Here is a 25,685-nt window from a genome sequence, read left to right on the forward strand (position 1 = left end):
AAAAAGAAAGTACATACGAACAGCCAGAATATTGTCATTGCTGCTAGATTTGAAATGGAAATGCCCATGTTCACTCATTCATTCAACAGATATTTCTTAAAGCATCCATCCTGTGAACCTATTACTCTGTATTAGGTGCTAGAAAAGATTTTTAAAGAAAGATGCCACTGTTTTAAAGTGTATTTACTTTGCGTGCGTGCGTGCGTGCATGTGTGTGTGTGTGTGTGCGTGTGTGTGTGTATGTATGTGTGTGTTATGGCAGCCATGGTCAGTGTTTTTAGTAGCCCTCAAACATTAATAAAAGATATTTGTAGAAGAAATGTCTGAGTGGCATTCTGATTTGGAAACGGATACGTTGTGTTTACAGCCCCATGTGATCCACTGGACGGAGAAATAAATTTAAGAAATACCCTCTGTTCATGCTTCTAGGAGGAAGCAAGACTGAGAATAGTGAAGACCCTGGAAGAGTTTGATTTGGGACCGACTGAAAAGTGTGTAAGGATCAACGCAGTCTCCAGTGGCCTTGCTGAGAAAGACTTGGAGGCCCTGCTTCAATCCCAGGTCCTCCCTTCCAGCCTGATGCTGCCAAAGGTTGAAAATCCTGAAGAAATACGATGGGTGAGTGGCCAATGATCTGCTACTATTGTTGCTTAATGAAAGGCCCAAGACCTAATAAGAACTATTGATCAGTAGTAACACGACTACTTTTATGCCACGGATTGTTAAAAGGCACACATGCAGTGTAGCAAGAAGGAAAGGGATGTTTAAAAACTAATGGGACTAAGAAGGCATCTGTCCCATTGATATCCTCCCAATCAGAGCTTTTTTTTTTTTTCAAAGTTCTTTGCAGAGCAGCTTCAGTGGCCCTAAGAAAGAAGCATTAAAAAAAATAATAATAACCTTTCTGCTTTGTAATCAGATTTGTGTGTGAGGGGAATACCTTTCAATAGCCCTCACAGGGGCAGCAGAGCAATCCCGGAAGCCGACTTGCCTGAGAATTTGATCCTTTCTTGCACCCTGCCGGACCCTAACCCACTGCTGCCATCTGAAAGGCGAGCTATGGAAATAGGCTTTACAAAGATTCACTGGGAATCATAGACAGCAAAAACACACCAGCCACATATGAAAAAATGAGCATAAAGAAGGGGAGGAAAAGGTCACTCCTGAGGGCAACTGGAGGAATAAACAGGAAGCTTTTAACTAGTGTTTTTAATTAGCACAGATATTATTTCCTGAACAGCTCTCTAGTTCTTCCCTTTTTAATTGCTGACAGGTGTGTTTGCATTTCATGACTGACTTTTTCAGCCAATAAAAACTTGAAATGTAAAATGGCTGGCATTTCAAATTACTTAAGAAAACTTTGAAATAGGCCTAATTATACTATAATTGTTTTAATTGTTAAAAGGGAGTCGATTTTATTTAGGAGGTTGCCCTAATTCTGCATTGGAGAAGGAAATCGCACGTCATTGTGTGGCTCTCTCCTTTGCAGAGAAGGGATGGAAAGGCAGGAGGCAAACTTGCTGGGTATTTCCATCCAGCATATCACATCTATGAGGTGGGAGCACATGGGACCACAGCAATACACACTGCATAGTTCTAGTACACAGCAGAACTCACCCTCCCCTTTCATAATACATCCAGAAATGCCATATTCTTCCTGAAGACCCCTATTCAGACACCAAAAATTAATTAAAATCAACTGGAGTTGGCTTCTCAAGGGATTGCAATGAAGAAACTGAGAGATACAGGTTGTGGTTTATGGATGTAAGAAAGAAGGGCCTTCTTGCAACGAAGCACGTTCTAAATTGGAAGGCAATCTGAAGGCAGGTTTCTTGTTTGGCTCCACTCTTAACATCGATTTTATTTATTTAAAACACACACACACACTCACGCACGCAAGTTTTTATTTTAGTCTATGCCTTATTCAATATTTCTCCTTTCCCAACTGGCCTAATCCTTGATTTAATAAACTAGGCTGAAATTTAGATCTAGTTTGTATTTTTGAAAAATAATAATAAGATTCCTAGTTAACAGAAGTGCTTTTGCTGTTTATTTTTTTCCCTCTGGTTTTTATTTATGTGCAGTATAAAACCTCAAGGCTGATGCACAACTAAAAGATGGGCTTACTTGTTTTCTTTTGTCTGAGAATCTCTTGCTTTCCTTTTGTCCCTAGTGTGGGTACTTGTTTGACTGGCATGGCTTATTGGAGTATAACAAGCGTTACTCTCCTTCCTTTGTAATGGGACAATTCTCCCACAAATCCTGAACAGTGTGCATTCTTCCCAACACACTATTGGGTGTGCACTGGAATTGAAAGAATTGCTGAGGCCTGCTACTTCTTCTCCTCCCCAATCTCTTTGTGATTTTTCCCCCCTTCTTCTCCTCCCCCCACCCCGTCCCCTCCACCTCACTGAAATGAACACTTTACCAGGCCGGAAACATTTAATCGTCTCCTTTTGAAAAAATTAATTGAAACTTCTCCACTAGTTACCTTTTGTGTTAGTACTTAGAGCAATTTTTTAAGAAAGAGGAGGAGGAGGAAGAGGAGGATGGGCAAGAATATTTAATTAAAAATGTCCTTTTTAACTTAAAAACAAATGGTATCATAAGGGCTTTTTTGTTGTTGTTAAGAACAGAGAAATGAATTTTTGCTTATTTTTAAACTAGATGATTTCTATGATGAAAACTCCTACCCTAGATAATGAGGTAGCATTTCGCATTCTTTAAACAAAAAAATTTTTTTTGATCTTCAGACATAGTTAACACAAACATCACAAATATTTTAGTACCCAATTTCCAGTGTTAGTCATGTGATTTAAATGGCTGTTTTCTCTTAACTTAGATTAAAGCTAGCATTTTTTATCTATTTGAATTGAAGCTTATCCTGTTCATTCTTACTGTTTTCACTGAGTTATCCCTTTCACTGAAAAAGTTACGAAAGATGATGATGCCTGAAGAAAATGAAGAGGGGTGGGGGTGGTGACAGGGGAGAGGGAGGACCCTGAAGGACACTGGGAATAATTCTTCATTACTGAAAGCTGTGATTTATTTTAGCCTAATTGTAAAGTTACTGCAAATTGCTCAAAAGCTTTTTAAAGATCTCAGTGATTAGATTTTTTTAGGGAGGGGGGGTTGGGAAAGGAGGGGGGAAGCTAAAAGGGGAAATAACACCTCTAATCCCGCTTCTGGTAAATAGGCTGCCAGCTTTTAAAATGAGTTTCCTTTCTATTAGTCAGAATATTATGCTAAGCCTTAAGCATTAGTTTTTTATGTTGCCATAGCAGCCTTTTTCCTGCAGGGTTGTGACCTGTGATGATTACAGTACAAAGCTTATAGGGTCTTGAAACCCCCTTTGAAGATGAAAAGTCTTTGATGGTTTATATTTATGCAAATCTCTTAGATATGATTTACCCAACTGAGACTGAATGGAGAGATGATTAAAATTCCCTTTTCCTTTGATATCCATTAATGGTTGAATATTCCTTAAATTTAAAACGGATATATATGCTATTTTTGTCTTTATTTACAAAAATATCTTTATCATACCTGTGATATTTTTTCCATCTCCCCACAAATTATACGATCTAGATAAACATAATAGATTTACAATTTAGGAGTATTTTTTTCTCCTTTTGAAAGGGGGGTTAAAAAAAATCTGTGCAAGAGCTTTTGTATGTTTCCAGATGATAGATTTTGGAATTTGGGCTACCCCACTGGTAGCTCAGAGCTAGCTGTGAACTGGTCTCATGGAAAAAATTGGAAAGCTTTGGTCTTCAAAGAATTAAACTTCCTTTTTAAGGTCTTCCTAGGTAAGCTAAAAAATTATGAAGAAAAGCCTCTGAACAAAGGGTAATGGTGCTGTAATGAATAATATGGATGCCACTTAGAAGGCTGCAGAACAGTTACAGTGATGTCAGTGTTGGGCATGAAACAAAAACAGAATAGCAGGTATAGCAATTGTTCATTGTTTTAAGGGCCTAATGATTTGCATTTAACCAAGTGAGGGGATAGGTGTTAAGTAAATCTTTTTGCAAGGAAACCATGAAAACTTTAGAATCTGAGTGTGCTGTAGTTTCAGATCCTAGGCCTCAAACTTAACACTTAGGGTTTTATCCCTGGGGCTTGGAGTGGGTACTTTTTTTTTCTTCTCTTTTTCCTGTTTGTTTGGGGGTGGGGATGGGAGAACCAAATAAGCTGGGAAGTGGTGTGTGTGTGGGGGGGGGGTGCTTCCTCAGGTGAAAGATGACAATGCTATTATCTGTATGTCTAAATTTCAACAACTGATAAATTGATTTTTATCTAATCACCGATGACATTTCTTCTAATTTTTTAGTTTTCAGACAAATTTTTATTCCACTTAAAAGGCCGAACACTTGTAGAACCAATGAATTTAATCCCTTTTGTGGAAACTGCCATGGGTTTGCTCAATTTTAAGGTAAGAAAATAATGATGTGATTGAAGAGTTAGGTTTTTATAAGTCACCTGCAGAGAGCTTTCCTTTCACTAATCTGTTTTATCATCTTTAAAAAAAATTTTCCTGTACAGAGTCACAAGCTAGGTAAACATTAATCACCATCTGTTAATTAGGACTGACAAAACTGGTTGTGAGCATCTTAGAAAATAACAAAGAGACTCATTAAGTGCAAAGGAAAAAAACTTTGGTAAAATTCTAAATATTTCAACGAAACATCGCTAGATACCATGTCTTTCCAATAACTTTTGTCATTTTGTAAATAAAATGCAAACTTTGAATTACTATCACATGCCTAAATTGATTAAGCAAAACTGGAAAATACCATTACCCACTTAACTTTTAAAAATTATTCTTCTTTAAAAACCATATTTTGACTGTGACATCTTCCAAGCAGGCTTTCGCTGAACATGACCTATAGTATTTGTGATGCAATTCATGGAAATTAGACAAGGTTAATGTTTATGAGTGAGTGTTGACATGTGGTTTAGAGTGCCTTACATGTTCTATGCTATATTAGACGGGTAAACATGCCCCCAGAATATTATACCCCCGTATGCTGGAAGATGTCACAGCTAAACTGTGATTTTTTTAAAAGGAGAATTTTAAAAGTTAAGTAGGTAACGGCATTTTCCAGTTTTGCTTAACCTATTTGGGCATGTGATAGTAATTCAAAGATATAAAAAAAAAATTTCCAAAGATATTAGCAATAGTGGGTGTTGCCTTATTAAATTACCTGCCTTAGCTATCTTATGCTCTCTCACAAAGGTATTTATAAACTTGCCTAAAAATGCCTCATATATCTAATGGAACTGTATCCCCCTAACATAGAACCTCTTTCTCTGAGTTTCTAGCCTAAGGTTTCCATGGAAAGACGTGGGGGAGGGGGGAGAAAGAAAGAGGTGGGGAAGTTTGGGTGGGGGTAGAGAACAGAAATCACTGGTGACAAAGGAAAAAGAAAACCAAGTGCCTGGTCTGGAGTGACCGTGTACTTGAGAAATACTCCAAAAGGAAAGTTGAGACCTATTAGACTGGGGAGGAGGGGTAAGTTGCAAGGATTTCTAGAACTGTTGTTAAGACCTGCCTGGTGGTCAGTGTGTTTACATAGCTAAACCAGAAATTCTTACAGCCTGTCCTAGATCTCCCTGAATGTAATTAAAAGCATTACTCAAAAGACACGGTCATGTTGAATATCAACATATGACAGACTAAGTTTTAATCTGTTTTACCATTTTCCTCAAGTGGACTAGCGCCCTCCCTAACAACTGCAGAAGATAAAATAGAACATATCAGGAAATAGACCGGATGTGATCTCTACCTGTTTATTCATGTACACTTACACCACCATATCTGTAGTATCACAAGAAACATTATCAAAACCTGGGTTTGTTAGAAAGCTGTTAAAGTATGTTCCTTGCTGATAGATCAGACATGACTTGTTGCACTTTCTAATTTCCTGCTCTGTTTTCGGCAGGTTTATGAATTGTATTATTGTCTCCCCAAAACAAGCACTAAGAAATCTACTGCTGATATTAGTCTGTCGTACTGGGGCCCAATACTTTAATTTGTCCTTAAATTCCCAAGCTGCATCCTCAGAATCTTAACAATCAGTCTCTTCAAGCAGGAGAATTCGAGGAGAGAATACAGCCAACCTTTAGTGCAGTCAAATTGAATTTTAAAAACATTGCCCAAATGGAATAAGCCAAAGAATGTGAACTTTGTAAAAGCAGCACCATCAAATATAGGTCCTACATCCAAACTAATTGTCTTGTACGTTATGGATAGTCTTGAATACCTTTCACACAGACAGAGTTGGGGCCATGTTATAGGGCTGATTACAGCCAAAAGGTGTCAAGATTTAGATAGTGACATATCACCGTTATATCTCACTCTTTTCTCTAGTGCCAACATTTCTGTGAAAATCACTTTTGTTGTGCTCTTTTAAAGGCTGTCTGTGAAGAAACACTGAAGACTGGATCTCGAGCTGGTCTTCATCTAGATGCAGTTGTTTTTGGAGGAGAGGATTTCCGGGCCAGCATAGGTTCTAAATACTTGAATGAATATTAATTCTATATTTTTCAAACCCCCAGTTCATGAAAGTATTGATATTCAATAGTCTGCTCTGGTTGTGGTTTTTGGTGAAGTCGTTTTTAGGTATACTCTAACGTTCAAAATCTTTCTCCCAATTTTTTGGCCATGCATCCTAAACCTGTTTGTATACCACTGAAGTACTTTATTATCACCATCATCATTTGAGAATAAAATAACTAATGTCAAGTAACCTGTTAGCTCATCAAAATAGTTCTGTAATGTTATACAGATTTATTGTTCATATTTTTAAGTGTCTGGATAAACTCTCTAGAGCTACACAATTTAAAAATAATTTGTTTTCCTATCTAAAAGCAATCTGTACTATGAACATTCAATTATCAGGTTATTTTCCAATATGGATAATTTGTGGTGATTTAAATTTCTCGTGAAATTTTGGTTTGATCTGTTTAGTGTTTTCTTTATGAAAAAATGGTAGACTAAAATAATGTTTAAATCTTAAATTTCCCCTAAAATATACTTTGTAACCCTTCACATTTTAAATATCTATTAAGATGCCACTCTGTCCTTGAATTTTAAAAAAATTGTTGATATATTTTATTTTTACATCATTTTCATTTCCAAATATATCCAGTTCCTCTCCCCTATCCAGTGAACCACTTATTGTACAAAGATGTTAAAAGAAAATTGGGGAGGGGGAGAATAGTTCAACCAAAATAACTGACATATTAGTCATATCTAACAGTATATTTAGTATTCCATACCCACAGTCCCCCACCTCTATGACACTCTTCACTATTTTTGTAGTCTCTTATAAACTGTACTTATGAATTAAATATAAACATTATTGGGAAAATATATATATACATATATATATTTGAAAAATAACAATATTGTAAAAACCCCATTGTTTTCAGACCTGCAGTTATAGTAGACAGAAGTAATTGACCTATCCCAGGCAATTTCATAAACCACATCAAAATAGTGAGCCTGGAGAAGAATGAAACAAAGTTTGATTTAATACTGGCATCCAAAAGAGCAGGTTATATTATCAGGAAGTTCTGTGAACTAAGGAGAGAGAATGTCAGAAATTGGTGTGGCATCTAATCTAGTTTTTTCCAAATCTTCTATCCATATAAATTTAAGGATTTGTCACAGGACATTACTTGTGACAGGATTTGCAAAAAGGAGCTTGTCATTCTGTCCTTGGAGTGAGTTTTTAACTTTCCTTAGATGGCTGCAAGACCACCTGTGTAATACAACTATTGATTTGATGATTTTTCAAAAGGAATATAATCAATAGAAGGAAGGAAAAATTTCTCAAGTCATTGTTGATTGAGATTACTTAATGTTTTTGGCTGAGATCAAATGTAACTTTTTATGTATATGATTTTTAAAATACTTCAAGATAAATATGGGCATAATGTATGCATATATTATATATGAGGAAAGTCTTCATGCAATTTTAAACACTAATAGCTAAAATAGCTTGACATTGCACTAAGGCTTTTGGGAAGGAAGTAAGGAAGAAAAAAAGAGAAAGAAAGAAAAAGAAAGAAAGAAAGAAAGAAAGAAAGAAAGAAAGAAAGAAAGAAAGAAAGAAAGAAAGAAAGAAAGAAAGAAAGAAAGAAAGAAAGAAAGAAAGAAAGAAAGAAAGATTCCTCATGATTAAACTTTGGTTTAAGCCATCCCCTTTCATCTATCTTTTAATAATCATTTTGGTAGTTGTAATTCCATAAGAAAAACTATGTTTTCAATAGTAAATACTCGTGTTAGTCTTCCAAAGTCAAACATTCTCCTTTCTCTATAATAACCTGTTTTCAGGTGCAACAAGTAGTAAGGAAACTCAAGACATTCTCTACGCCCGGCAAAAGATAATCGTTGTAGCAAAAGCCTTTGGTCTACAAGCCATAGATCTCGTATACATCGACTTTCGAGATGAAGATGGACTCCGCAGGCAGTCAAGAGAGGGAGCCATCATGGGCTTTACTGGTATGGTTTCCTGATCATGTTTGTTTTTTTTTTTCTTTCCTGATCATGTGTTTAAAGCCAAGTCTAGTTTAATATGGTAGAAACTCTAGAAATGAAAAAAAATACTCAAAATGTAGCCTTCTGACTAGAATAAGTACCCTAGACAACTATATCTTTCCCATGATTTTAAACATGGAAAAGCCACATTGGGTGAAAAGCATCTATTGCAAACATGTCATGGAAGAAGTAACATTATTTATTGTTTATGAACTTATTTTAAAAATCACCTGTCACATCTTTTCCTTTATTTTAGTCATGGACCTTTTCCAAACTCTGTTCTTGATTTTTTTTTTGCTGTTATTAGATTTGGGAGAATTGTATTTGAGTAAATTATTATTATATTGGGGGAGTACACCAGATAGAGGGGAGTTTCTAAGGAGAAAAAAGGACTAATTCATTTTTTAGGTTATTTTGGTGACATTTCCTGAGATTTGTTTTTCCCTGTGGCTTATTTTTTTTTCTCTCCCCACCCCCTTCTTCTCATCCCCCCACCTCTCAGTAAGTATCTGTGCACCTGGCGACACCTACGGGTACTGGCAGGCAGCGAGACCAGCAGGCTCCTTGCAACTAAGCCCTGTAATGCAGGCTGCTATCCAGTGATTGGTGTACCAGATCACTCAGACACCCCTATGAGCCAGGGTAGCAACCAAAGATTGTGTTTTTGCAATAGAAATCTATTGTTTGACATATACACAATGGGATTCTATAACTTAAAAAAGGAGGGAAGAAAGGAAGAGAGAAAGAAAGAGAAGGAAAAGAAGAAAGAAAGAAAAAAGGAAGGGAAGGAAAGGAAGAAAGAGGAAAAAGGAAGAAAGGAAGGAAGAAAGAAAGAAAAAGAAAGGAAGGAAGAAAAAGAGAGAAGGAAGGAAAGGAAGAAAAGAGAAAGAAAGAAAAGGAAGGAAGGAAAAAAGGAGAGAGAATTAAAGAGAGGAAGGATAAACTAACATGGGATTTTCTTATATTCGTCTTAGAAATTAAAATACACTCAAACCATAAAGAAGAAATCAAAATCTAAATTATTTCTTATGAAAATTTTAGTTTAAAGGTTACCAGGCAAATATTATTGAAAGAACCTTTTGAAAAATGACACCAGATCAAAAAGATACATTAGTGGCTGATAACTTTAATGCAAAAAATTATTTCATATTTAAAACATTTTTTTATCTTTAAGACTTAAGTAAGCCCAGATTTTTGTTTGTAATCTTTTTTCACAAATATTTGACAAATATGGTCCCTTATTGATACCATCAAATATGGTCAGATTTCAAGTACTTTAATTCATTTTCACTAAATTGAATGCAAATTGAGAGGGAAAATAGTCATTCTACTGTATCAGTAATGTCACTGTTTTGTGGGTGGCCCTATTACACCTGTCTCTCTTCCTCATGGCTAGTTAAGATGAGGCCAAAATTGACAACTTTGGGAAAGATTTCACGCAGTCTGCCCAACAGACATCGATGTTGTAAACCTAAGATGTGTAGGGTTGGCTGCCAAGCAGCCAGATGTTGCTTTGAAATGGAAACTAATTCAATAAAAACAGAAAACAAACATGAAGTCTATAGTGGCCCGTGTCACCATCACTCATTATGACCTAGGCTTAGCTTCAGAGAGGCATCTTTTTTCCTACAGAAGCACTGGGTAACTTAGCCCAAAAAAGTTACAGTGTTAAGAGAAGTTAGATGCTAAATTCAAGCATAGAGAACAAATTATTCCAGATCAGGTTTTAAAGACCTACAGGGGGCATAGGACTCATTAGTATGAACTTGCAGCCCCACCATTGCTGTTCTTAGACTTCAGGACCTTGAAAATCACACACACAAAAAAAAAAGAAAGGAAAGTGTGGTGTGTGTAGGGAGGGAATAGTAAGGGAGGGGAGGAGGTGGAGATGATGTTGGGAAGGAGGGGGGGTGCGGGTGGAAGAATCAAGGCTACACATAATCACATAGGCCAATAGAGAGTAAAAATCAGTAACTACAGGTCATGTTACAAAAAAGCACTTTTTTTAAGGGGGGGGGGGGGCGGGAAACAACCTTGCATATATATCCCTGCTAGCTTTCAGCATGTCACTTTAGGATTTTGTAATGACTTATCTTTTATACCACTTAGGAGCTGTTTATTCTAGCACTGAATTGCTACATGTTGTCTTATCACAAAGAAATAAACCATACAAAACAAGTAGTGTAAGTTTCTAAAATCCACGGTTTAAAAGAAGTGTCTATTGTGAGGAGGGGGATCTCTTACCAGGCAGGATCCAGAGAGTCAAAGATTTCACTTACTTTTAAAATGACATGTTTTAAGCAAGTTATCTCTTCTTTAAGATTATTATCCCTGAGACATAGCCTGGGTGATAGTCTCAGCACTGGATTGGGGTTTATTTTTATACCCTAAATGTTTTACAGTCAAAAATCCATGGGGCTTGATTTTTTAAGTCAATGCCTTAGCTATGTCAGTGGTCATTAAAACTTAGAACACTTCCTGTCCAAAAGGCATAAAAAACCCCACCAACAAAAATTACACCACAAAAAAGTAAACCTTAGACTAAAGCTTGAACAGCTGACTTCGTCATTATAGTTTTTCCACTACTACGTGCTGGGAAGAGAGATATAAATATGAAGCACTATAGGTTCTCTCCTTTTTCCAAGTCTTTTGTAGAAGACAAAAATGACACCACCATACAGTTACCTAAAAGACTTGACAGGTATTGATTTAAAGCACGATATATCAAGTGGTACTGTAAAAAGGATTTCATGGTCATAAATTTTAATGTCTTCCAATTTTGCACCCTCTCAGTAACTTGTCAATAACAACACTTGAGTATAAAATATTTGCCTCATTCCTGCATGGCATTAAAGCTATTATACAGTTGTTGGGATACATAAGATGGAACACCAAAGGGAAACCAACACTATAAAATTCATTTTAGACATTTTCAGAAATATACCTTCTAGTGTCACTGTTGATAGGGTTTATCTGTTTCCATATATTTGAAATATCATTTTCATTTCCAAAATCTGGGGACAAGTCTGAAAACTATTTATTGGACATTAGTCTTGTAATGCTTTATGCAGACTCTACTTGTTCTTCAATTTGAAAAACCTAGGACAAATTGTTTCCATGAAATCTGGATCTTTGGATATCTATATGAATTATGTATACAGGTTTAAAATTCAGCATTAACCCTGAGTGGGAAATGAATGCCAATATGTAACTGGCTCCTGTTCCTAGTAATAGTGTCACAATTTGATTTTCAAAATAAAAATTTCAGCATCTCATGTTGAAGAAATCTGACATCAAGAACTTTATTTCTTTCCAGAAATTATTCCCTGAATGATTGAATGTATAGTTACTTTACATAGCTTTTTTTGCCCAAATCCTCTTCTACTAAAAGTCACTCATAGATGAGCAAAAAAAGGTACTTAAGATTGTTTTAATTATATCATCTCAAAAAATCATTATTTTCCCATGTGAAATGTTGAAATAGGCATTTTAATACAAATGTCATTCTTATTTTGACTCAAATATAGTGATGACATTAGTAAAGCTGATGTTTAATAAAAGAAAGGATAAAATTATATCAACTAAATACTAAAAAAGTGGCTAAAATACAAATGAAAGAAATGTATCAAAATATACTCACCATTGTGAGTTATTATTAATCATATATTCATTTTCAATCCATAAACATGACAAGAATGAAATATAATAGCATCATTACTGTACCACTAAATTATGTTACATTTTATTAATATGCTCTGATTGGAATCCGTGTTTCCTTGGTCATTTGTTGAACTGTTTAAAAAATGCCTATGTCATTTCTATCATTTCCTTTAATAGTTGTGATCTTTACATAAAGTCAGGTTTTTATTTCTATCCATAAACAATTATAGTAAATATGAAATTATGTCAATGTTTTCATCATAGAGAAAAAACTTCCTTTTGAGATATGGCATATGGCTACCTGAGAAACAAATCAAATCTCTTAATTTCTCCAGTCAAAAGAGAGAAATCTGGGTGTTTTGTTGGTTTCTGTTGTCAGAATAGTCTTTGGTAATTCTAAATTCTAAGTCTTTTTTTCTAAAACTGCACAATCTTTTTAACAGTATTAAAATTTACTTTTTCTTTTATAAAAATGATTAAAATGCTTCATTGAAAATCTGGTTTTCTATTTCTTGTTGCAAAAGCATATAGGAAATGAAAAGTAAATTATAGATTTGATTGTTGACAGCACCTGAGGTGAATTGTGTTGGTCATTTTATTTCTTTGGGGTTTATGGAAGTCAAAATTCAGCTTCTTAAACACATCATGTAACTTGGGAGAATTCTGTAACATATGGAAAGAGTTACTCATAAAATTTAATATTCATCATTTAATTGGGTTTCATTTCTATTTTAACTCAAAGAATTTTTCAAAAATCATCTTTTAAAGGGGTTGACAGATTTCAATTCTAGTCAAAACTCTGACTCAAAGCATTTGCCCAGGCTATACACCTGTAACTAGAAATAGGAAATTATCTATTGATGGAGTAGAATTGTACTTCTGTAGAGAAACAAATTGCACTTACTCCTATTGTTTTGTTTGTCCTTATTCTGAGTTCTAGAGAAAGCCTGCCTACTTGCTGTTCTTTTTTCCCAACTACTAAAATAATTAGTTATTTAACCTACAGTCTATAAGGTATTCAGGATCCTCGAGTGGTTGAAACATTTTGTTTGAACATCTGTTTGTTGTTTCATGTTTCCAGTGTTATTAATCTTCTTGTAGGTAAGCAGGTGATCCACCCAAACCAAATTGCAGTGGTCCAAGAGCAGTTTTCTCCAACGAGTGAAAAAATTAAGTGGGCCAAAGAACTGATTTCGGCTTTTAAAGAACATCAACAATTAGGAAAGGTAATGGTCTTGTTTAATGCCTTATATATAATAATATTCAAAAGGGTATTTTAAAAGTATTGAAGATAGTATTAAAATGTAGAAAGAAAACTAGCTATTTGGCTGTTTTTTAAAAATGCACTATATCAATTAATAATTTTCCAGGACAATATCCATAACTGAAAAGACTTCATGTAGTTGATATTTTTTATTCACTCTCCCCACTTTCCTAAGCAGAATTTTAAAGTCCATTGAATCCATTTTTCCACACTGCATAAGAGACATTGCTAGCACTGGGAAAATATAAAAAGGCTCTTAGTTTTAATGTACAAATATGAGTGAAGCATGGGTATGAGAATAATTTGAAATTGAAGCAAGAACAAATTGAAATGAAATGAACACCGTTTGGCTAAATGTTTCTTGTGGGAGAATAAATAAATTCCAACTTTTTTAATGTGAAAAACATCTCTTCAGAATTAGTCATTTAAAAGTGGGCGGTTTTATGTGCATTTGTACCAATTTCTGGACCTGAGATTTGGATAGAGTAGAAAGCAAATTAACACTGGAATATGGTTGTTCCTAATTTAGTGCATCATTGAGTCTCACGTTTCCTGCTCTGTGGGTTTCTGCTATGTAAATATTGCAGTGGTGATGCACAATCTGTCTCCACTTTGTGCCAGTAATACTTAAATTAGGTGTCGCCGGAAGGAAGATTTTATGCCAGTTGCAGCATTGTCAGTTAATTATCTTAAAGGTTATTTGCTATAATCCAGTTTGCCTCTTTTTTCAGAGGAAAGAAAAAAGTTGCATCTGTAAATCTGTTTCTACTAGTTAATAGCTAAAGCTGACCCTGGTACTTCTGTGAAGGATGAAGTTGTGGTATTGGCAATAGAAGGTTGCTTGGCAAGAAAAAGATCACTGAAAAATTAAGAGACTAATTTTTAAACAAGCAGAAAATGCTCTGTAACTCTTTTTCTTCCGTGGTGCAACTGTGGCATGAATTTGACAAGTGTCTCCTTTTGCATTTTATACTACCAGAACATAAGGCTTTAAAATGTCGGAGAATCAGGGAAGTGGGGACAACCTGCAATTCTTCATTTTTTGCCCTTATTCTTTCTCTTCTCCAATGCTACCCCTAGGATTCAGACACACACACACAGAGTCCTCTCTGTCTCTCTCTGTCTCTCTCTCTCTCTGTCTCTCTCCCCTCTCTCTCTCCCTCTCTCCCTCCCTCCCTCCCTCCCTCCCGAAGTTGCACTATTCTAAAAATTCAAAAACCTAGCTTCAGTCTGCTTCCCACCTCCTGCTTCTGTGATAGGTGGTCGCAATTTCTTTTGAGATGGAGGGATATCCATCTCTCCATACCTGCTTGTGTGCTTCCTGGAGAACTATTTTTATTTGGGTAGTTAATTTGTTTTATTTCTGCCTCTCATTCAGCTCCCTCCAACCCTCATTCAGTTCTCATGAGAATCCAGTGTAGACTAGAATACACCCTGTAAAACTCACACATGCAAAATAATTTTATCATTCTCTCATCTCTCGTTCATATATTTCTGCCTGTGCACACAGGCACACTTGCAAAATGGGTTTCGGTATCACTGGTGTGTACCTCATGCCAGTGTAGAAGTACTCATAGGGATAAATACTTTCTTCTGAAATAATAAGCTGTTGACCTTAAAAATGACAAAACCAGCAGATCCCCAATCTGGGCTTGCAATGAGCACATCAACAGCCTGTGTTTGTGTGATGCTGGATGCCAAGGAATGAGGCCATCAAGCATGGAAAGGAAAGACTGGGTAGTGGGAGAGGTGAACCTAAATTTCAGTTTTAGGAAAATAGAACCCCAACTAGAAGCATACTATTGAACTGGCATTTAAGCAACTCGAATGATGAAAACAACATTTTCCCTTTGTGTTTGGAAAGTGCTGTTCCTGGGGGAAATTGTCCCAACCTGTTCAAGCCTTTTGAGGATGGCAATGCTTGAACGTGAGAGATTATAAAATGTTTTTAATCAGAAGCGCTATCTTGTTGGGGCAGAAGCTTTCAGAACAGTGTGGCAGGATCTATTTTCTTAGGAAAAAAAACTCACAGAAATTAGAGTGGAGTGGAGGAACAATTAGGTCATCTTTACCCTACCCCAAAAGTGTAGGTTTATTCCTTACAGCACATTCTCTGGTTCTTTGTCCAGTCCAGGTTTGAATGACTCAAGTAATAGGGCTTCCAGTTGGGGCACATGGCTATTTTATCCAGTTAGCATATTTTTTTTTCATTTTGCCTATACATTGGTTGGTCACAAAAATTGGGTCTGCAGGTAGGTGACTCTCCATCTTGAGGGGATCTTAGGGTTTAAATAATGTGGGTTCAGTTTACAAAGACTTGGTATAAATGGGTTGTTCTATAGAAAGTATTACTCCTAGCCAACAGCTAATCTGTTTCATTTCAAAGGTGAATTACTAAAGAAAGAATAGGAAATCTGTTTTACTGAGTTAGTCTAGAACACAGGTGACTCTCAAAGAAAGGAAAACTGGGGAGTTGTGTCCTAGTGAGGTCCTCTCCACCCTCCTCCCCCTCAAAAAACCTAACATGAAAAAAAAACCTTTTGTTCCTGGAATCATCCTGATAAAGCAAAATAACTTAATTTCCTTTTCTCTTCTTTCTGCTCCTTTTCTCAAATTATATTCTGCTCAAAGGTCAGAATTATCTATGAAAATCACACTGCTGAGGGTATGTCTTTTGTGTTTTCTTTCTAGTGCTATTAATCAAAACTGAAAGTTCTCATCTCTCCTCCCCCCCCCCCAAAAAAAATCCTGTGAATTTGAATTATTTGATCATGGACAGATAAATTATTTTCTTTCAGTTGGTGTGATCACAAGGTTTTTTAGGCTAGTTTTTTTTTTTTACTTTTTATTGAAGTTCTAAGTAAATAAATTTTTATATCCTCAGCTCAATCCCTAATGAGTAACATTTTGAATTAAAAAATAATATTCAGCTCATATAATTTATAACAATTTGGCAGGTAACTATGGTGGTCTTTGTCTGGAAAAGGTCTGAACCTAGGCTACTTTAAGCTATTTACAGAATAAGATCCCTTGTACCCACTAATAAGAATTAAGGACGTCAGTTGGCATTAGAAAATTTTAAAGTTCATCATTGTTTCTTGATATCTGTTGGGGGAAGGTGAAAAATTCAATATTTTGTCAATCACAGTGATGCTGATATTGTAACTTGCACAAACTAAAATATTTGTATTCCAGCTGTTATCAGTTGTGTGCTATCTGCCCTTAATAACCCATATGCTTGCTTGCTTGCTTCTTTCAAAGAATCAGAGGTGGGGGTTCAGTTTAAGGTATAGGCACCATTTGACTTTTTTTTTCCCTTTCTAATTCTTTTGTAAAATTAGTTAATCCATAAAATGAAAGTCTCTCTACTGCTAATGTCTTTTGTTCATCACATGTGATTTGCATTAAATACACAAAACTGTTCCCAATAATTTAATTCCATTTTGGCTCCTTACTAGCTATTACTGGATTGCATCACACATTTTAAAAATGGTTTGGGGAAATGTGAAAGGGGGAGAGGAACATATTTCATATGAAGTTTTTTATTAAAAGTAAATATACTACTTTATCCAAATAGACCTTATAAAGTCTATAAATAAATAGACCTTATAGAGTCTGTAAATAGACTCTATAAATAAATTGACTTTATTCAAAATAATAAAATTCTAATTATATTAGAAAATTTTTTATTTTAACCTAAATTCTGCTTATTAAATGAGTGGGATTTTCCTTATAGACCTTTTAGCCATTAAGCATTTTAATGGATACAAAAAATAAATACTAAATTTTTTTTAAAGCCAAAGATGAGTTTTAAAAGATATGTAAATATAAAATAAAATATATTAATGAAATCCTATAATATATTTATGTGTATATCTTATAGGATTTTATATATGCATATTATAAAATCTTATAGGATATATACATAACTTACAAGATTTTATACATGCAAATATATTTGTATATAAATACATATATGTAGGTATATCTCAGAAGTCTGCTGCAAACCAGATTATTTCTCCTTCTATTTCTCCTCATTTCCAAAGCAAATATAACAACTAAGTGGAAAGATTATCATTTTTAAATGATCATCACATCACAACACAAAACCATGATCATTTTCAGAATAGAGAGACTGAAAGAGAAAATATTGAAAAATAGAAATAATAAAATACAATGTATGTATTTGATGATGCTTTAATATGGCATATAATTTATATATGTACATATGTACAGCAACATATAACATAATTATGATTATTGCCAGTGACAGAATTTTAAGTGATTTGGTAAGGCACCCAGATCCAAGTAGCTAAGGTACAGTAATTTGGGGGCTCTTCTACTATATCCTTCTCTACTGTTTTAGCATCTCTATTGTTCTATTATATGAGTCTGCTTTTAGCATTTCTCACCTTTGATTGTCCTTCATGTTTTATTTTATTCATTACTTCTCTTGCTTCTTACAGCTGTATTTAAAGGCCTTCTTTGACCTATCTACATATTTTGCAATTATTGCTTATAACATTTTGGGGAGTGAGAAGAGAGGAAGAGAAGGTGTTAATCATGGGACAGTTCAAGTCGTTTCAACACAAATAAATACTAATAAATCAAGGCATTGCCCAACCTAACTTAACATTCCTCACACAGACTTCCTAATTATTGAAAAGTTCTAATTTCACTCAGAAGAGTGCAGTGAGATCAGTAAGCTATTGCCAAATAATGGAGCCGATATGAATGAGTGAAATCTTTATAGGCATATAATTATAAACAAATCTTAACAAAGAGTGATGGCTCAAGCTAGGTGCATTTCCTCTCATGAAATGGCGCTTCTCAGATAGAAAATACAGAAAATAAAATCTCACCCTGCTCCTAATAGTGGGTGCAAATGATTTACATAGATATCTGATTGAATATCACACCCCTCTTATTTGTGTTCTCAAAAGCATAGCTTAACCAAAGAAATAATGTGTTATCCAGATGACCTTATAGCGGGGTCACTGAGAGAACTCAGAATGTCCATCCAGCCAAAAAATATTGTTTCCATGCATTCCCAAGCCAGCAATCCCACTACCTCTCTTCGACTCAGATCAAAGAGATGAACTAAAGATTGGTATCTTTTTTGTCAACTGAAAAGAACTGTTTCCACTTAGAGCCCATAGCACCCATCCTTCCCCATCCCCCTAGACTCAGCCACCTTTGGTTGGAAGTCTGGATAATGAAATCAGAAACTGGCATTTCTTAGTAAAAGTGAAAGATAGAAGGAAATAAATCTACTTTTGCTATGTTTTTACTAGCTTCCATTCTTTCCATTTTTTAAAGAATTATATGGCACAATTTGAATTTCCCAACTATAATTGTAATGATATTTATTTCTAAAATGGTTTTTCAATGATCAATTATATTGTTTGTAAAATAAATTAAATCTTGAAATTCTAGTGCTATTTATATTCAACTTCCATCCTGATTTTGACTGATATATATATAGTAAGATCAATACTAGGGGATGAGGGATACCTGTTTTTGGTTTCCCCCCCCCATCTTGAAGAAACCTTAGATGTTAGAGTTTTAGACACTTTGAAACTTATCTCATCAGGGATCTTAACCATTTTTGTAATATCATTTTAGTGGGTTCTGAGGTGACCAAAGTGGATCCAACTCACTCCTTACAACCACAAACCTACAGAACATAACAGTCATATACAAGGGTTTGTTAAATAGGGTTAGGCATGCCAGAGTATTTTTTCTTGGATATTATGTACCTTTAAAAGAGGTTCCTGAAGGAGCGGGCACAGTAGATAGAGTGCCAGGCCTAGAGTCAGGAAGACCTGAGTTCAAAATTTGGCCTCAGATACTTACTACTTCTTGTAGATCCTGAGTAAATCACTTAACCCTCTTTGCCTCAGTTTCCTAATCTGTACAGTGAGCTGGAGAAGGAAATGGCTAACCACTCCCTGTATCTTTGCCAAGGAAAACCCCTAAATAGGTCACAAAGAGTCAGACAAGACTGAAAACAACTAAACTTCAACAACATAAGGTTCTTAGAAGGATAATGGAAAGGGAACATATGCCTTTGCAGTCTTCATTTACACCACACACACACAACACCACCATGTCCTTCATCTCTCTATTAAAACTATTTCTCTTCTTTTATGATTCTGATCTGGATTCATCTTCTCTACCCTAATTCACCATACATAGCTCTGATTTCTCTCTCTCTCTCTCTCTCACACACACACACACACACACACACACAAACACACACACACCCCTTTTATACACTCTGTTATTTAGTGTGTTTATTTCTCCTTAGTCACCTATCTTCATTACATTGAAAGATACTAAGGTAGAGCAGGGAGACCTTTAACTAACTCATAGTCCAGATTTTGACCTTCAAGCTTAAGGTTCACTAGAATATTGGAAAGAAAAACTGATCCAAAGGATCTATTTCTGATACTTACTATCTCTGGAACCATGGACAAGTCATGCTACTTCTGTATTCCCTCACCTATAAAATGGGAATAACAGGGGCAGCTAGATGGCGCAGTAGATAGAGCACCGGCCCTGGAGTCAGGAGTACCTGAGTTCAAATCCGGCCTCAGACACTTAATACTTACTAGCTGTGTGACCCTGGGCAAGTCACTTAACCCCAATTGCCTCACTAAAAAAAAAAAAAAAAAAAAAGGAATAACAGCACTTTCTCCATTAGGGAATGTTTCCTTTTCTGGAAGTGCAAAAGGTGATGCTAATTTGATGCAATACTTCTAGCCTTCAGGAGGAGGCAGGTGTTTCAGCTTTCTCTGGCTCCCCTGGCAGATGGAGCTGACCAGTAACATGCTTTGTTTCTGGGGAGAAAATCCATGCCTTCAATTTGTGACATTCCTATACCTTCCATACAGTGGTTCTTTGGATTTCATGTTTAAATTACATTATTACCACTTGTTAGGTGAACGTACCATATTGTAGTCGCCAACTCCTCCATTCATATATTATGACTTTCACAGACTCCAAATTTCTTATCCATATTTAATCTCTTAAAACTGAACTGTGTTCCAAATTAAATGGTTTTTTGCAAGTTGTGAATAGAAAAAGGGAAAGTGCCATTAGAACCTGATGGGACATATAAGTGACTGGAGATACAGAAAAGAGATGGGAAGGATAGTAGCTATAACTGGAAGCCAAGTGGCAAAGAGGATACAGAGTGAAAGCCTTGGATTCAGGAAGGCCTGAGTTTGAATGCTGCCTCAGATGCTCGCTAGATGGTTGATCCTGGGCAACCTATGTATCTTCTCTTAGCCTTATCTGTGAAATGGTAATAATAATAGTACCTTCTTCACTGGGTTTCCGTGAGGATCAAAGGCCAAAGCACTATATAAATGCTAGGTACAATTATTATCTATTATTACATAGCTGCTTTTAAAATTATGTAGGTAACTACAAAGATTTATTTCTATCTATATAGCTATAGGTAGCAATAAAGAGGTACAAATATAGCTGAAATGAATAACAATTCTCATTTGTATATCATTTCAAGGTTTTTCAAAGCACTTTGATCACAACAACATTGTGAGATAGCATCTTTTTAAAATTATAGATATAGATATCTCTAGAGATACAGCTACAAGTATACATAAAACAACATACCTAATTACTATTTAGACAGGAAGGGGGTACAGTAGATAGAACACTGGGTCTGGAGTCAGGAAGACCTGAGTTCAAATCCAGCCTTGGACACTTACTAGCAGTGTTTGTCACTTAACCACTGCCTTCCTCTGTTCCCTCATCTGTAAAATGAGGCTAATAATAACACCTACCTCCCAGGGTTCTTGTGAGGATAAAATATGATAGTATTTGTAAAAATGCTTTGCAAAACCTTAAAGTGCAAGTAAAAATACTATATTTGCTTGTTGTTATTGTTGCTATTGGTATTAGATAAAGGAATATCTATATGTGGATCTATATCTTTGTATATATGTCAGTAATTTATATTTATTATATTATTTTATACTTTTGGAAACCTTAAAGCACTAGAACAATGAGGTATTATTCATGTCATCTATATCTGCTCACCTGTATCTATATAAATAGTAACCTATCCCCATCTGTACCTTATCTCACTGCAGAACTTTAAAAGTAGACACCTCTTTGAGATATATACTATATGCACATACATTAATTTTTAATATCATGTTACTTCTTCTTTATATTAATATATCAAAATAGTAACATATATCTCTACATATATATTTATGGATAGAATGGGACTATATCTAGATACAAATTTTAAAAGAAGATATTTCAGACTGTTGCAATTAAACATAGTCTGGAAAACCTTAAAGTGCTAGACAAATGCAGTTATTATTATTCATTTAATATAACCTACAAGGACAAACAGTGCAAGGAGGAGTTTAGGATTATGCCCATAACTGCAAAAAGATTTTGTGGTCTTAAAAGTCCTTAGCCACAGTGCCCTGGAAGACAAGTATCAAACACATGACCCATATCCAAGTGTGGCCCAAAACAGATCAAAATGTAATTGAGAAATATTAACAAAATAAATAAAAATACAAGAAAGCATAGCTAATGTTAACATGTGGTTTTCTAAGTCAATACACATCATCAATATGAGGCAGCGATCCTTATGTATGCTTTAGTGGCCTCCATCTCTATTTGAGTTTGACACTACTTCCCTAGAAGGCCAGAGATGAGAATATTATTCCATGAAAATCAACCTCTTTATCTTTCTTTCTGTATTTTTCCTTTTTCTCTGTATAAGTTTTTTTTACATCTCTGTCACTCTACCTATCTCTCCCTCTCTTTATCTTTTCCTGTTTTTTTCTTTTTTCTTTTTATCTGAGTATATCTCTTTGACTTTTTCTCTGTTCTCTCTAATCATTTATCTAACAACCCAAGCATTTATTAACTGTCTAGTATGGGCAAGACATTGGAGCTAGGCACTGAGGATACGAGAACAAAATGAAATTAGCCCCTGAAGGAGAAATTAATATTATACCATTATATTAATAACTAATTATTAATTATGATCCACCCCTTTCCTTCTATTTTCTATTAAGGCCTACCTCCTGTTAAGGTCAGTCAGTCTCTGATAGCCATGGTTGACTGATGAGATTGCAACTAGCCCTCATCAGTTTTGGGCAGGAACCCCACCCAAGTAGGAGGTCCTAATTCTGTTCATAGTATATACAGAATCTAGTCTGAGTAAGCCCTTACACTAAGGGAAGGAACTCTTGTCCTTGCCTTCCTCCATTAGAGTTAGAGTGACCTTGCACATGAAGGAGAAAACCAGCCAGAAGGTCCAGATGGAGATGGCTTCCCCTGCCAAGATTGCTGGAGGCTGCTGAGTCTCCTGATCATAGCCACATTCTTGCTGAAGACTTTTTAGCCCTCCTCTTTATTAAATGTCCACCAATCAGAGCTGATTTTCAGCTTTTCTGGGGAATTCCCTTTCAGAAGGTATTTAAAGCATTTCAGGATCTCCCTTGGCATCTTTGGTTAGCAAGAGAAACCACTGGCCATCAATTTATTGATTGCCAGCTAGCCTAATTAATAAATTGATTTATTAATTACCCAGAAACTATGTCTCTAGGTTTTTCTTTCATCTTGGCCCCTGCCCCGAAGAGTCAATATTCTACCAGAGGGATACCACATTAAATGGATAAATATGCTGATGACTCTCAAATCTACCTTTCCTGGCTCAACCTCTCTCCTGACCTCCAATCTTGCATCTCCAACTACATGTCAAACATCTCCAACTCGATGTCCAGTGGACATTTTAAATTCATTATGTCTAAAACATTATCTTCCCCCTAAATTCTTCCCCTCCTACCTTCCCATTTACTATTGTAGGCAACACCATCTTCCCATCCCCTCAAGCTATACAATCCATAGGCATCATCTTGGATTCCTCACTAACTCTCACCATGCACCTCCCCTCCAGTATCCAAGTGCTACCCAGACCTGCTAGTACAGGTCCTCATCACCTTGTGCCTTGATTGTTATAGTAGCCTACTGGTGGGTCTGCCTGCCTCAAGTCTCTCCCATCTCCAATCCATTTTCCATCACCCACTAAAGTAATTTCCTAAATCTCTCCCTCTTTCTCCCTCTCCCTCTCTCTCTCTCTCTCTCTCTCTCTCTCTCTCTCTCTCTCTCACACACACACACACATACACACACACACACACACACACACACACACACACACACACACACACCCCATTCAGTAAACTCCAGTGACTTCCTATTGCCTCCAGGAACAAATACAAAATGCTCTCTGTGAATTTCAAAGCCCTTCATAATCTCTCCCCCTCCTACCTACCTTTCCAGTCTAGTTATACCTCACTCCCCAAAACATACTCTTTGATTCGGTGCCACCATGAACGAGATATTCCATCTCTTAGCCCTGGGCATTTATTTTCTCTAGCTGTCCCCCAAGCCTGTAACATTCTTCCTCCTCCACTCATGCTGCTGACCTCCCTGGCTTCCTGTAAGTCTCAATGAAAATTTCATCTTCTACAGGAAGCTTTCTCCAACCTCTCAGTTCCTTCCCTCTGTTAATTATTTCCTATTTCTCCTGTACCTAGCTTGCTTTGTATTTATTTCTTTGTATGATGTCTCCCCCATTAGACTGTAGGCTCTTTTGAGGGCAGAGGACTGTCATTTGCCACTTTTTGTATCCCCATCGCTTAAATACAGGGCCTGGAACATGTAGGTGCTTAATAAATGTTTACCGAATGAATGAACATGATGATTTGAGGTAGAGGGAGAAAACATTAACAACTAGAAGGATTAAGAAGAGATTCCTATAAGATGTGGCACAAAAGCTGAACCCTGAACCTTAAAGGAAACTGGGAATACTAAAAGGCACAAGTGAGGAGAGACAGAGGGGTGCTTTTCTGGCCCAGGGGATACTGCCTGTGTAAAGACACTGAGGCAGGACATAGAATGCCAAGTTCAAGGAACACTTCCCTCTTTCACTTTAAATATATCTCTCCCTCCTCTCTTATCCAGAAAGCTTTCCTGTATAAGTTTTTTTTTTCCTTTTTTTTGGTGAGGCAATTGGGGTTAAGTGACCTGCCTAGGGTCACACAGCTAGTAAGTGTTAAGTGTCTGAGTCTGGATTTGAACTCAAGTCCTCCTGACTCCAGGGTGGGTTCTCTATCCTCTGTGCCACCTAGCTGCCCCATAAGTTATTTTTTTATGTTCAGCAAAACTAGTTCAATCCTATGTGACAGCATATGCAACATTCTGCACCCATAGTTCCCCACCTCTTCAACAGAAAAAGTTGAATTTTCTTATCCCTCCCCAGGCAAGCTCAGTCATTATAATTACATAGCATTCGGTTTTGTTCTTCTTTCTATTTATATTGTTGTAATCATCATTTGTGTGTATATATGTGTGCATATATATTATATGTATTGTGTAATATATATATGTGTGTGTGTGTGTGTGTATAACTACAGTTTTCCTGGTTCTGTTGATTTCACTCTACATCATTTCATGTAAGTCTTCTAATGTTTCTATGAATTTCTCATATGTGACATTTCTTATAATACAATAATATTCAACTTCATTCACTTACCAAAATTTATTTAGCCATTCTACAACTCATTTGCTTTTTACTTTTTCCATTTCTTTGCTACAACAAAAAGTGTGGCCGTGAATAGCTTGATACATATATGGACTTTTCTGTCTTTGACCTCTTTGGAGTATAAGCTTAGCAGTGGAATCTCTAAGTTATAATAGTTGAACATTTTAACCACTTTTTTTTCTACATAATTCTAAATCAATCTTCCACATTTACTGAATTAATACACAGCTCCACTAAGAGTGCAGTGACTTCCTATAGCCCTTCCAACTTTTTTACTGTTTCCATATTTTCTCATCTTTCCTGTTCTTAATTTTGAAAGTAGATGAGTAGAATGTGTTTCTCTATCTCTGTCTCTTTGTATCTATCTGTTTTTCTCTCTGTCTTACACACACACACACACACACACGCACACGCACACGCACACAAATGCACATACATACAAATATTTTTAAAGGTAAATTGCTTTTTACTTGTGCCTTCTGAATTGATATCCTCTTCCTCCCACTTTAGGGAGTCAGTAGCTCTCAAAGGGAAAAAAATTCCCTTACCTAGAGAGAATGGAAAATATCCTAATTTCCTTTGTATCTACCTGTAGCATCTAGTATATT

General features: G+C 35.9%; 1 protein-coding gene and 1 long non-coding RNA gene across 3 annotated transcripts in view; one reads left to right on the top strand and one right to left on the bottom strand.

Moving 5' to 3' along the window:
* CLYBL (citramalyl-CoA lyase) overlaps positions 1–25,685 on the top strand; it is a 396,026-nt gene that overhangs the window by 352,631 nt on the left and 17,710 nt on the right. For both annotated transcript variants that reach the window (XM_043997995.1, XM_043997994.1), the window contains exons 3-7: positions 430–618; positions 4,334–4,435; positions 6,419–6,512; positions 8,345–8,512; positions 13,310–13,434. In XM_043997995.1, coding sequence (XP_043853930.1) covers positions 430–618; positions 4,334–4,435; positions 6,419–6,512; positions 8,345–8,512; positions 13,310–13,434 — 678 coding nt within the window. The remainder of the gene's footprint in view (positions 1–429; positions 619–4,333; positions 4,436–6,418; positions 6,513–8,344; positions 8,513–13,309; positions 13,435–25,685) is intronic.
* Positions 1–25,685, bottom strand: part of LOC122751060 — a 78,819-nt gene that overhangs the window by 30,339 nt on the left and 22,795 nt on the right. The window lies entirely within an intron of this gene.

Source organism: Dromiciops gliroides, chromosome 3 (assembly GCF_019393635.1).
Source record: "Dromiciops gliroides isolate mDroGli1 chromosome 3, mDroGli1.pri, whole genome shotgun sequence".
In the NCBI taxonomy this organism is placed as follows: Eukaryota; Metazoa; Chordata; class Mammalia; order Microbiotheria; family Microbiotheriidae; genus Dromiciops; species Dromiciops gliroides.